The sequence below is a fragment of the Anneissia japonica genome, unplaced genomic scaffold (assembly GCF_011630105.1).
Source record: "Anneissia japonica isolate Jap-2015-1 unplaced genomic scaffold, ASM1163010v1 scaffold287855_len31195_cov172, whole genome shotgun sequence".
Lineage (NCBI taxonomy): Eukaryota > Metazoa > Echinodermata > Crinoidea > Comatulida > Comatulidae > Anneissia > Anneissia japonica.
The window spans coordinates 3,337-17,872 of record NW_022758871.1 but is presented as its reverse complement, the minus strand read 5'-3'; the positions used below and the strand labels follow the sequence as shown (position 1 = coordinate 17,872).

Genomic DNA, 14,536 nt, shown 5'->3' with positions numbered 1-14,536 from the left:
TGTGTGTGTGTGTGTGTGTGTGTGTGTGTATGTATGTGTGGGTGTGCGTGTGTGAGTGTGTGTGTATATATATGTATGTATATATTCAATTGTATTTTTTCTTCTAAGCCATGGGCCGTGGCCTGCCTGTCTGAGGCTCGACTTCACAGTGCGTAAACAATGCAAATTACGTGAGCCATACCGCCTCCCCCAAAAAATGATAACGAGCAAGCATCATACCATGAGACAGGGTGACCTAGTATAATCACAGGTAAATAATATGAATTTTTTTTTTTAATAAATGCCTTCTTTTATTTTAATATCAGCTACTTAGGCTGTCTTCACAAAAGGGTCTGAGAAGATGAAGACGAGTTATGCGATAACGTACTGTAGCAGTAACTACAAAAAAAAAGTAAATTAATACCATGAAATTACATAAATTCTGGAATCTTAGATTCCAGAATTAGGCCTTGTCTAACATACATTATTCATTTTATCTTAGAGGTCTACATCAATATCATTAATTACATCAATTTACAACTTTTTTTCTGGCACCTGTTAACTATAAACAGTGCTGGAATTGGAATAAACTTATTTGTGATTGTTTATGGTTGTTTTTTAACATCCTGAGTCATGTTTTTACCTAGTAGGCCTAGGCTAGAGCTGATCTTCAAAAAAAGTATTTACATTTTCAAAAAACGGGAATAATTGTTTTCATGCGGTAGAAAAACGTAGGCTTACGGGAGCGCAGTAGATGTCATTAAAAGCGGTAGAATACCGCTATTAGCGGTAGACCTGGGACCTTTGAATACACGATGTTTTTGATTGGAATCTTACTAACGGTTAATGCCTATCAGATAGATATAGCGTAGGGTAAGAGTTATATCAGGTAAGATAAAAATGTATTTATTCATTCCAGTTAATTGCGAGCAATGCCGTACATTCAACTGTGGTAAACAAAAATAACGATAATAAGTTAATGAGGAACTTTTATTCAGAATCCCCAGAACGCATGTTCTAACTATAGACACAATTCAATTCCATGAATTAAGATTTTATCTAAATCAGAAACCTACATAAATGGTATATAAGACACGCTAGAACCGCCAACTACCACTAGGTTAGTCCTCGAAATATAGGAAAGTGTACAGAGGAAACAGGCACGGTGTTTAATCAGTTTTACAGCCAAGGTGTTTCATCACTTTTGTTTCTACTTCGACACGCTACTATTACTATTCACCAAGCTTCTTGCCAACAACTACATATTGTTATTGGACATGGCAACCAACGCCTCTAGAACATCTAAACCATTCCGCCCCATTGCTGATAAGAGTGTAGAAGACTTAATTAATGAATTAGATAAAGCTGAAGGGGAAGAACCTAGCTTTATATTCGGTGAGTTAAAAGATAAGTAAATTTCATATTACCATAATTTTATAGGTGGCTGGACGCTTATTTACGTCGGTGCAGTATGTTTTACGGAATGTTTTAGTTTATTTCATTTCAAGTGCTTTTATATTTATGTTATTTTTATTTATATTACGCTATTTTTAAACATCAAACTTTTAAAATCAGTCATAAATCGTGTATAGAGATACATCATAATGTTGTAACATATCACATAGGCATTTAGAAACATCCGAAAAAATACAAGAGAAAATCAAAATTAAAAATAAATTCAAAGTAAACAAATTCGTCAGGACATAAAGAGACAAAATAGCAACCCAGGCCAGCCATCCGTGCCTCTGGATGCAGGCAAGACTTGACACCGCTTCTTTCTACCAGGGTTACATTTGTAGGTTGTGTACTTTCAGTAAAATTTAGAAGCTTGTTTATTTAACTAATCGCCCAACAGGGGCAAATCCAGAAAGGGACTTGAATATTCTGCCGTGATTTGCAACAAGAGCAACTGCTCCCTGGTCCGCGCGCGTTCCTCCATGCTTAAATATGGTGCAGGCGTAAGTTATTTTTGGGCGTCACTGAAATGGTGGTACAATCTTCTGAGCTAGAACCCACATTAGAACGGGTACTCATTTCATGGTCTTTATTTATTTTTCGTTTCTTCCACGTAAAATCTGGATTTTCCTTTTCAATGAAAAATAAATGCGATCGTTAATATTGACCTTGGTACAATTTAAACCTGTAATCATATGACTAATTATACAGAATTTTACTATATTATAGGCCTAGACTAGGACTAGGCCTCCTACTATAGTATAGGCCTAGTCCAAGGCCTTGTTGAAAATACCAGCCCAAGCCTGGCCTATAATGCATAGGGCTCGTGATCGCGGTAACCTGACCATAAAAAATTACCAGACGCACTGAAAAGCGTTGTTCACGGCATTGGATGCAGCGAAAAATGATCCCCCTCCCATCATTAATGGAACAGGCCCAAGTCACGCTTGGTTGACTAGTTTTGATTTACATTTCGCATGTCTTGTGTTGTTGTAAAATGCATTTCAAACCAGACTGGTTTATGTTCTACTTTTTGGAATAGAATTTGGAGAGGGCGTTTGATCAAATAAGACCTACGTTTTGAATTTGAATTACATTTTAAAGAAATTAGAACTACATTTTGGAAAATTTGAACTACGTTTTGAAAAATTAGAACTTCATTTTGGAAAACTAGATATACATTTTGAGAAATTTACGCCTACGTTTTGATAAATTAGACATTGAATTTTGCATTTACATTTGATTTTAACATGGACTTTTGCTGTGTATGGCACCCCATACATAATGCTTAGCTTGACTTTGATCACATTCCATTTATAATCTCGAAGAACTGAATTTTATCTTAATTAATAAAATACCTATCATATTATGATCGATGTAAAAAAACACATTTCTGCATTTACTTTATTTGTTTAATTGTATCATTTAAAAGGTTTTAATCACTGGACTTAACTAGATTTAAATTAATTTTAGTTAACGGTTGAATAAAATATATAAAGAAGGTTAAGTCAATGCGTGCACATAAATAGTAAGAACATTTATCAGAATATGTTTATTTAAATTAGTAAAATTCCAAATTAAATTCAGTAATGTGCGCTTGTTTCACTTCCATTAAGAAAAATAAAAATGGCATAATAATATGCTATAGAAGCTAAGGAGTGTGTTGTATTTAGAATCTTTGTTTATTGATTAACAAACGGTATGCATTACTCATCATTCTGGGCGTGAGCATTTTCTTAATGGTATAAACTTTTAACATAAAACCTTTTAATACCTCGAACAAAAAGCAGCACACTTAAACCAAGATATTTGAAATTGTTTGGTTTTGTGCTATATCTATTTTTAAGAATTAATTTAAAATAATAAATTTTAAATAAATGGATTTAAAACAGTAATAAAACATTGAAGCATAATTATTACAGAAATAAATCTAATTTGCCTCTGCCTTTCGTGGCATTGTATATTTATTTATAAATTATATATATTATTATTATTATTGATAATTAAATTAATAATCATTTTATAATAATGGATACTACAATATTAATTTTAACTTTACTTGGTGTAAATTTGAATATCAACTGTGTACATATCAAATCCAACTCCATCATTATATATAATGCTGGGGATGAATTTTGTGTAAGCGGTAAATAAAAAGGGACTAGGCCTAAGGCCAAAAAACTTCTTTGTTTGCCGTCATCCGCCGCCAAAAAAACACACAAAAATGGCGGCAGTTTTTTTTTTTGTTTTTTTTTAAAGTTTCTTATAACTTAAAAAGATCACTTGAAAACCACTTTTTCGTCAATTTTTGCACAAATTGTTTACTATTTGTATTTATTGTTTGTAACCAATAATAATAGTTTTCCGTAAAAGCAATTTAAAAATGTCAGTTCCAGCGAATAGGCGGCAGTAGCTCGGTCAAAAAAAAACTTTTTGCGCACCCCCACCCCCCTACTCAAAATTGTATTATGTGAAGTAAACAAACAAGCTTTTTTAGGCCTAATAACTGACCATTATGAAACACAATGATATAATGGAAATTTCAGTGACTTTGATCCGACGATTGATACCTTCATCACCGAGATTAACACTGATCTAGTTGCATTAAAAAACTGTTCGAAATTATCAAACAGTAATACAAATTCTTAAAATTACTTTTCCCAAAAGAATTAGTGTGTCGTAACGGATTCATATATTGCTTCGAATTTTTTTACGCATATTAATGCGGTCATTTGATATACATTTATTAAGTTTACAACAATAGAAATGCAAAAATAATTAATACGATACTAGCCAAGGAAACTTGGCAAAAATCGCCAACGAACATCAAATTTCCAGACAAAATTCACCAACACAAAGAAAACTCAACAGGACAAACCAAAGCATCAAAATATAATGTTCAGTTTAAAAAAAATCAAAATCGGCAAAGGGACAGGAGACTGGCATGGTACTGCCGTCAACATTAACGGAACTTCGTTAACTTCTTAAATTGAGACTAAAGCTAAAAATGTTCATTTCGATTTTGTTATCTTATCCCTTATTTTAGGAATCGACTATACAAGTAGTAACTTAAAGAAAGGAGAGCACACTTTTGGAGGAAAGAGTCTTCACACCTTACAAAAAGGGACCTTGAACCCCTATCAACAGGTAAGTAAATTTAAATATTATTCAAGAAACTTTAATGTAGGCTAAAGACCATATAAGCCCTCTGCAGATTAGACATTTTTTCGTTAAAAGTAATCATGCCTCTGCTAGTCAAGTTGACCAGAGTGCGACGTTGTGGTCACATATATGGCGATCAGCTACCACATGAAGGCCCAAAAGAAGCGGTAACGGGACAACGTAAACTGTTAGTTCGCTAGATGAAACTCTCCCGTTCACGGTAAGCTAAAAATTAAAAGCTACAAAATTTATGTATTATAATGTATTTTCCCCAAAAGTCCCAGAACTCTGGTTGTGTCCCATAGATGCTAATATAATTTCACTTTATAAAACAAAATTTGAAATACCGGTTCTGGAACATATTTGCTATCACCTTTAAATGACTCATTTAAAAAAAATAACTTATGTGCAACATGAGGGTTCGCTTTTGTGATACCCAGTTAACTGCTTTGGTAATGACCACTAAGGCACTTGACGACAGAGGCCAGGCGGATGTACCTCGTCAGGAACTTTTGGTAAGAAATCTACTCAATGACGTTGGGAATAGAAACAAATATCGTATATATACAGTTTACCTTTACGGCTGCATCCTTTCCCATATAATTACCATACCAGCTGATCCTGATATAATTCATAGGGGTCTCGATACTTTAGTAAATTGGAAAAAAAAAGATGGAAATGTATCATTTTGTACTTGAAAATGCTTCCCAATTTGCTGAAACCTATGGTGGAGACAACGCACTAGAGATAGTCAAATATCATTCGTATTTAGGCGTTGAGTTTAGTTGTGATTAAATCTGGTCTACACACATCCAGCAAATTCCCTCAATGCTAATAGAATGTTGGATCTATTTTATAGAAATATTAGAATTCAGTGTAAAACTCCAAATCCATTCCTCATTAATGACTGGTTAGACCGAAACATAACGGAGTACTGTTCAGCCATTTGGGACCCTTAATACCATGAATCAAGTTGGAAAAGAACCAAAATCGTGCTTTTCGTTCCGTAGTCTGTGATTACAAGCGCGAGTCAAGTATTCCGATTTGTTTAATCGTGCGAGAAACCAAAATATAGAAGGACAAACTATGTCTAGCCACATTATGAAGCACATGGAATCATAACATGCAACGAAAGGACTTATATTAATCATTTCAAACTGGTAATTAGGTGCTCAAATATTTAGTCACCTCAACAAACAGAGACTGATAATCACTCATTATACATTATATAAAACAATTCCGGAATGAAACCGTTTGAGTGAGGATTCACATAATATCCGATGTATTTCAGTCATATAAGATCGCCTTGGACTCAATTAACATTAATAAATTAACGACAAAGTTTAGTATATTATTTAGTTGCTACACACAGGATATTTTCATATTTTCATTATTATGTAACTTTTTAACAATTTCTTTCACAGGTACTTCGGTCAATATGTTCCGCCTTCGCAGATGACGATGATGAGTATGTAGATGTGATTGATGTATTTGGATTTGGAGACAAGTCCACACAAGGCAAGAATGTCTTTCCATTCAAAGCGGATGGATGCGAAGGTATCGAGGATGTACTCTCGTGCTACAACAAGCATACGAAGAAAATAACCCTGAGTGCGCCGACAAATTTTGCTCCGATTATTAATAAAGCGATCCAGATTGTTAAAGAAAGAAAATCGGTGAGTCAACACATTCCATATTATGTAGGCTAACGTCTATACTACAGTACTTAGTGGGGTATCCATTGGTATACAGGAATATTGCAGTAGGTGTGGCGAAATCTGTCCAGAATACGGGCTTTTTCTGTCCAGAATACGGGCTGTATGGGGGCGCTGTTGTCCAGAATACGAGCTTTCTCTGTCTAGAATACGGGCTGTGAAATTTGTCCAGAATACGGGCTATATGGGGGCGCTGTTGTCCAGAATACGGGCTTTCTCTGTTCAGAATACGGGCTGCTTTTTTTTCCCGTACGAAACATTTACATGAAACTCCACTCGGGCCGTCTCTGCTGAATCGACCCGAAAATCTCATTGCAGAATTTAGGAGGTCAAAAGGTCATCAACATATAAACGTTTACAGAACAACGTCTGAGAGAACGGTCGCTGTCTAATTTTTAAAAATACATTGATGTTACCATGTTAATACCAATGGGTCGTTTAAAATGGCATATAATATTTGATTAAGCTGCACGAGTAATGAAAAGTGTTATTTCAACTTGAGTTACATACTATCACAATTTTAATTTTTTAGTTAGGCCTGGGTTTTGCATAATTACCTAGGCCTACTAAAAACGCTTTCTGGGAAAAGCACAAAGAGTAAGGAAAAGCGCGTTTTTCTTCATCACTGATCAAATGAAACAGAATGACAGTTATTTTCAAATTAAGAGAAGAGCTGAGAGTAGGTAGCTATAAAATACTGAATGCCATAAGACCTGCCACAATGGCAGAGCACCAAATGAATGTAAAAATTAACTAGTTATTAATATTAGGCATAGTAACCGGCAGGTTCTTGATTACAAGGCTAGACCAAGTTAATTACATGTAATGCCGAAATGATAATAATAATAATAATAATTATTATTATTATTACCTTTACGTTAAGGGGAACTTAGACAAAGGGGAAATAACACAAAAGATATTCCCTCTGGGCTAGTTATTATTTATAGGCCTAGTAAATAGTATCTGTAGGTTCTTCATTACAATTAAGTCTTAGGCCAAGGTAATTAATGCTGAAATGATTATTATTATTATTATTATTATTATTATTATTATTATTATTATTAATTTTTATTATTACCTGTACCTTAAGGGGAACTTAGACAATGGAGGAATTAGAGAACAATTTAAAAAACGACGTTAAGGGGAACACAAAATATATTCCCCTTGGGCGATTACCGGTATTATTTATAGGCCTAGTAAATAGTACAGTATCTGTAGGTTCTTCATTACAAGGCTTAGGCCAAAGGTAATTAAATTATTATTATTATTATTATTATTATTATTATTATTATTATTATTATTATTATTATTATTATTATTATTATTATTATTTAACATTAATTACATTACAATGATAGTTTGGACAAGTTCAATAACGCCGGAATGGTATATTATTTATTTACTATTTCTCTTATGCGCTCATTTTTTTTTATTTCATGCTTGTATGTGAAGCGTGACTGTTGTGTCAGCCTATGACCCTAGGCCTAGTTTAAGGAGGGGCCTAGGTAAGACCTCAGCCTGTAGTTAGGCCTATAGTTTATCCTCTTTCTCTCTAGCCTTTGGTATAACTGTACCTATCTACACTTAACAGGAGGTACTAGCTGTTGTTGTTGTAGATAATATACTAACATAATAACATCCAAGAAGGTCAGAGTACAGTGACGTACATCACATAAGTCCGTGAAATTTCATAGGCCTACCGTAGGTAAACATAGAAAGAGCAATAATAGTAAAACTCGAGCGTCACGACATTGCGAAGTGTCTGCTCTTGTTCCTCGTATGGCCCGAATGAAGTTTCATGCAAATGTTTCGTACGGGAAAAAAAATCGCATACGGGCTGTGAAATCTGTCCAGAATACGGGCTCTGAAATCTGTCCAGAATACGGGCTGTATGGGGGCGCTGTTGTCCAGAATACGGGCTTTCTTACGTCATATTCTATTTTTAGAGGCTTTTTCTGTCCAGAATACGGGCTGTATGATGGCGCTGTTGTCCTGGACCTGGACCCCTTGTCGACATGTTATTTAAAAAATCATAACTCCATAACGGGGCGTCGTATCCAAAAATTTTTTCCTGCAAAATGTTCTTAAAAGACTAGTCTACAGCACTATATGATTGAAAAAAAGATTGAAAAATGTTTTTGACCTCTGAAATCAAGATGGATTTCAGAGGTCAAAATATACCTATTTTAATACACTATTTAGATAGGCTTTTCTTTTTCCATCTTGATTTCAGAGGTCAAAAACATTTTTCAATTTTCTGTCAGAAAATCAGCCCAAAGCTTATCTTATTTCTGTTGGTTACGCACCGCTGATTCGCAATGTTTGTCATCACCCTAGGCGGCAGAGGCTATGCCTAGGCCCTAGGCCAGCCAAACATGAGTTTCCTATATGCCGCACTGCAATGTCGGCCTACAACTGTAGCTTAGAAAATCCATGAAAATCGTAAAATATACCATACTCTTGCTTGCTATTTTTTAAAATAATTTTTAGGGTCATTCTTGGCTAATGTGCCATTTTAGAGGTTTAGAAATCATGAAAAAAAAGTTTCACATTTGTAATTCTTTTATTACACATGTTACCATTATGTCATATAACAACTATAATAAACATTTGGCACGATAATTATGGCATTTTAAACGTTTATTTAAGCATTCAATTTTCAGTGCTGTAACATAGCAAATATTTCAAGAATCATCTCCATCACACTTTTTTGTGACCGAGATGATGATATACACATAGATGTGAATCTTAGTAAATTTGAAAGATAAATTGTATTATTTAAATATAGGATAATACACAATGAACAAACAGGTTTCGAACAACGTAAGTCGTATCAATTACCTTTTTTTTATAGCCGTTTTTGAGAAAAGAAAACATCAAGAAATCATCTCCATCACACTTTTTGTGATGGAGATGATGATATACTCATAAATGTGAATCCTAGTAAATTTAAAATATAGATTGTATTATTTAAATATAGGATAATAAACATTGAGCAAAAAGGTTTCTAACAACATAAACCAGATCAATTATCATTTTTATTTTATATTCGTTTTTGAGGAAAAAAAAACATCAAGAAGTCATCTCCATCACAGTAAAGTTGTGATGGAGATGACTGTGACGGAGATGAGGAATTAAAATTTTTAGATCATATAGTGCCATATGCAGTGTGTTACAGGGTGAATGTCATGTGCACTTTGAAAATGACACAGTTCTGATCGTATATATAATTTTTTTTTTCTAAAAAAATAATAAGTAAAGCATACTCTGAAGCGTTCGGAGATGATGCTGAATTCTTCAGCTATAGGTGGTTTAACTGTAAAAGAACCGACTGTTTCTTACTGTATGGTCCCCTTCAACCAAAATGGTTTTATCCTTAACGTGTTATGTCATTTTGCTAACAGTGTAATGGCATTTTAAAGTATTGTGACGGAGATGACGACAATTCAGGGACAAACTTTTTTAGTCTAAAAAAGTCAAATTTTAAGTATTTATAGTTCTATTGATGTCATTTTTAATTTTACATTTGTAAGTAATCTATTGTATTCACCTTTTTGTGGTATAGTTATTTATTTAAGTTATTTATTTTACAAATTATGACATTAAGAATTCTTAAGAAACCCAATCGGGACATGCACAGTGCGCGACTTTGGAGGCTTTTTGTTGAAAAATAAACAGCATGTCGATTACGTTTAAAATATTTAACAACTTATTTCATTAACAAATATGTTAAAGATTGCATAAACGCAATAAAAATAAAATTTACTTTAATATTTTAAAATAAATTTATACTACGTTAAAACAGAGGGACTGGAAAATGGCACATTAGCGGAGAATGACCCTTTACTGTTTACATTCCACTGATGTTCCAAAATCTAAAAATAGAATATGACGTTAGAAAGCCCGTATTCTGGACAACAGCGCCATCATACAGCCCGTATTCTGGACAGATTTCAGTGCCCGTATTCTGCACAGATTTTACAGCCCGTATTCTGGACGGTCAGAGAAAGCCCGTATTCTGGACAACAGCGCCCCCATATAGCCCGTATTCTGGACAGATTTCCAGAGCCCGTATTCTGGACAAAATTTCACAGCCCGTATTCTTGACAGAATTCACCAACCCGTCTCGAATATTGAGGAGAGTTGTGGCTGGATAATAAGGCGACAGTGCATCTTCACACTACTGTACTTCCAATTAGCGAAAGTGTATTGCTTAGTAACTTTCTAGTGGGGTAGGGTTTTGAAGAGCTTGTGGTTTTTATAGGGGAAGAGATCAGGGGCGGATTTAGGGGGGGGCCGGCCCGGCCCCGGCCCCCCCTTTTGGGAGGTAAAAAAAGAAAAAAGAAAGAAAAAAGAAAGAAAAAGAAAAAAAATGATAGCCCAGAACGCCTCAAATGTTATTTTCGGGCGTCTAGAACACAAAAATTTCGCGGGGGCATGCCCCCAGACCCCCAAGCACATTGTTGTCCCGATCGCCCAAATTTCGGCCCCTCCTTTCGGCCCCCCTTTTGGACATCTCTGGATCCGCCCCTGGATTGCCTCTTCTAACCCCTTTAGATTCCCTGTTTGTTGCTATTATTGCTATTGCTGTGTTCATTGTCGTTGCAGATGTCGCTGCCACTGTCACTGTTGCAGTTGGCCGTTGTTGCTGGTGTTATTATTATTTCAATATTGATAATAATATTTATTTGTTATTGTAGCGTACTTTATGTTTTATTATTAATATTATGTTAGTATTATTATTATTATTATTATTATTTAATGAATAATAATACTGTACCAATAACAATTAAATATTATTAGAGTACATTTAGTACGGCAGCTTACAGCCATATTCGGACTTAGTGTGGACGTTCCGGACAAGGCACCAAATTCTTTTTACATGCTCCTTTGGTAGGTGCCATCTCATCCGTGGTCATTATGGCGGCCATTTTAGATTTCAAAATGGTCGCCTTATAAAACCTATGTTTATCTATTATCTCCGCTTCTAAATCACTTTTATTTATGTATATATATATAAACATCAATAGGTAAATGATAGAAGCAATGCTCGATTATATCTCTTATTGTTATTTGTTTATATATATATATATATATATAGGTTATGTATATAGGGATATACTTTAAAGCATATTAATCTCACTGAAAATTGTACATGCATACATAATTACTATATATATATATATATAATATTTATATATACATATTATACAAACATATAATATATATTATGTACATATATATATGTATATATTTCATATCTAAACCACTTGGAATTATAATTTTAATGTCTGAAACTATTTTTATATGGTCAAGGAATACCATCATACCTGGTCCTGGTATATATATATATATATATATATATATATATGCTCGATTATATCTCTTATTGTTATTTGTTTATATATATATATATAGGTTATGTATATAGGGATATACTTTAAAGCATATTAATCTCACTGAAAATTGTACATACATACATAATTACTATATATATATATATATATAATATTTATATATACATATTATACAAACATATAATATATATTATGTACATATATATATGTATATATTTCATAGCAAAACATTTAAATTCTAAGAGTAAGGATATGATTCTAATGTTCTAATGCAAAACATGACAGTTACGTTATTTTTATAATACTTACAATATTTGACCTTAAATGACGAGGTAAAAAAATGGTAATGGTATTTACATTGAATGACCTTAATTGACCTTAATGACCATGCCACAAGTGTTATAAAATCTTGACCATGAAAATATAATTTTAGATATCATAATTCTCATTGAAGTGGTTTAAAAACCGATATATTGATAAATATAGGATTTGTGTGGTAACAAGTTTGAAATTGAAGATGGCCGTTCAGAATTACCTCGAATGAAACATTGTAGTTCATAGTAATGATTTTGAATTCTAAAAGTTTGGGTATGGTTCTAATGTAAAATATGACAATTATGTAAATTTAAGATACCATAAATTATTTGACCTTGAATGACCTAAACTGACCTATTTGTGGCAATCTGACCAGGTATGATGGTATTCCTTGACCATATAAAAATAGTTTCAGACATTAAAATTATAATTCCAAGTGGTTTAGAAGCGGAGATATAGATAAATATAGGTTTTATAAGGCGGCAACTTTGAAATCCACAATGACCGCCATAATGACCTCGGATGAAATGGCTCATACCAAAAAAATGAATGCTATGACCATAAGGAGCATGTAAACAAAAATTGATGGTTTTGTCCGTAATGTCGACATCCATCTGCTAAGGTGCCGGATTATATAGGCCTTCCAATTTTAAGGCACACAAAATATAAACTGCGATTCACTACAAGAAAATATCGTTGTGGCTAATTATAAGATTTGGAGTTGTTAGATTCATATTCAGATAAAATTCATTCAGATACAATGAATTTAATATATAATGCACAGTGTACATCAAAAAATTCACTATCACTCAATAATTTTTTTTTCTAGTATCACTTACTAGTAATTATAGCAGACGGTCAGGTCAGTTCCGAATGTAAGCAGCAGACAGAGGACGCCATTGTTCGGGCTTCAAAATACCCATTGTCAATAATCATGGTTGGCGTTGGCGATGGACCGTGGGGTACCATGAAGAAATATGACGACCAGTTACCGAAAAGGAAGTTTGACAATTTTCAGTTTGTAGATTTCCACGCTGCTGCCGAAGACGCTGTTGACGAAGAAGAATTCTTAGGTAATTTTGTACTGCAAGCATTGATGGAATTGCCAGATCAGGTTAAGGCGATAAAGCGTCTCGGTTATATATAAATGCTGACTTCGATCACAAGGTGGATTTTAAAAGCGTTAGTTACGATATTATTTGTATAATAACAATACAGTAGTAATGCGTATTATTATGTTTGAATAATATACAGTGTTGCTTTGATGAACATTATAATGACGATTACTGAGACCAAACTTCAGTTACTTTATATAACCACTGCGCTGATTCGACCCATTCTGTATAATGATATCCTACAACAATCTTTCTTTTTGGAAAGCGGTATTACATTATTGATAATGTTGACTATATTGGTTTTTAGTACCACCGATGCGAAGGTGTATGTTCGATTTTTTTTTTAAACGAATGGCGAATGTAGTGAGAACTCGTAACTGGTAAAGAAGAAAATAATTGACCCAACCCATTACAAAAACAAACGACGCACCCTAAATTTGACTAACTTTATTTTGCATTTTTGTCAACGCATATGATCACATAATAGGCTATTAATTTTTAGCTAATTATTATAACGGTTAGGGCCAGAATGTCCGTTTAAATTATGATAAAGATTTAAATGCTAATAATGTTTAGGTATAAGAATATAACGTTAAAATAGTTTAGCATTATTGTAATTAATGCTTCTGTATGTTAGACTGTATTAAATTCATTACCAATTTGTTTGTATTACCGTGGAGTATATATGTCTAAAGTATCATATTAATTCGAAATTACTTTGTATTCATTATTTTAGAGTTGAATGTTGATCATTAAAAACACTCATACATTAAGATCGGTTGTTGTGGTTACGTGATGTCTTTGTCTGCATAGTCCTCGCCAGTCACCCGTACGTTTTGCTGAAGATGTATTGTCCGATGACAAAATAAACAAAATATATGTATTTAATTGACTTACATTTTGAAATATCACAAAACACATCATTCGAAACCATATTATACCATGTAACCGATTAACTATTAAAGATATATTAGCCTGAATTTCATTTAATCTCGGAATATTCTGTAACCACCTTTTGTGTCTGAAATATATTAAAATATAAAATTGAAAGGAAAACGATGAAGAAATACTAAGTTAAAGAAATATATTAAAATATAAAATTGAAAAGAAAACGTTAAGAAATAAACGCATACAAAATGTTACTTTAAGTAATTATATGTTCCCTAATTATCATTGTTTATTTTTCAATACAGTATATACATTTATAACTTTATTTTTTTTTTAATTAAAAGTGGGACGATCCCACGAAAAAGAAAAAACATTTTTTTTTTTAAATTCTTTAATCTGAAATGCTCACAGGCCCGTATTCAGGAGTTCCGCAATCCAATAGGCTGGTGGTACGGTATATTGAGTGAATATAGTCTGGTGTTGCCCAAAAACTACGTTTACAATTAGGCCTATTTTGTCAGACTTGGTATTGAACTTAATGCACTAGAAC

The 14,536-nt window shown here is 33.3% G+C and overlaps 1 protein-coding gene across 1 annotated transcript; it reads left to right on the top strand.

The window, feature by feature from the left end:
- The first annotated feature begins 1,076 nt into the window (after positions 1-1,076).
- LOC117125447 (copine family protein 1-like) lies at positions 1,077-13,871 on the top strand. Its single transcript, XM_033271949.1, has 4 exons — positions 1,077-1,374; positions 4,481-4,581; positions 6,021-6,272; positions 12,813-13,871. Exons 1-4 carry the CDS (start codon positions 1,257-1,259, stop codon positions 13,128-13,130), a joined length of 789 nt encoding a protein of 262 aa, XP_033127840.1. The 5' UTR covers positions 1,077-1,256; the 3' UTR covers positions 13,131-13,871.
- The last annotated feature ends 665 nt before the right edge of the window (positions 13,872-14,536 follow it).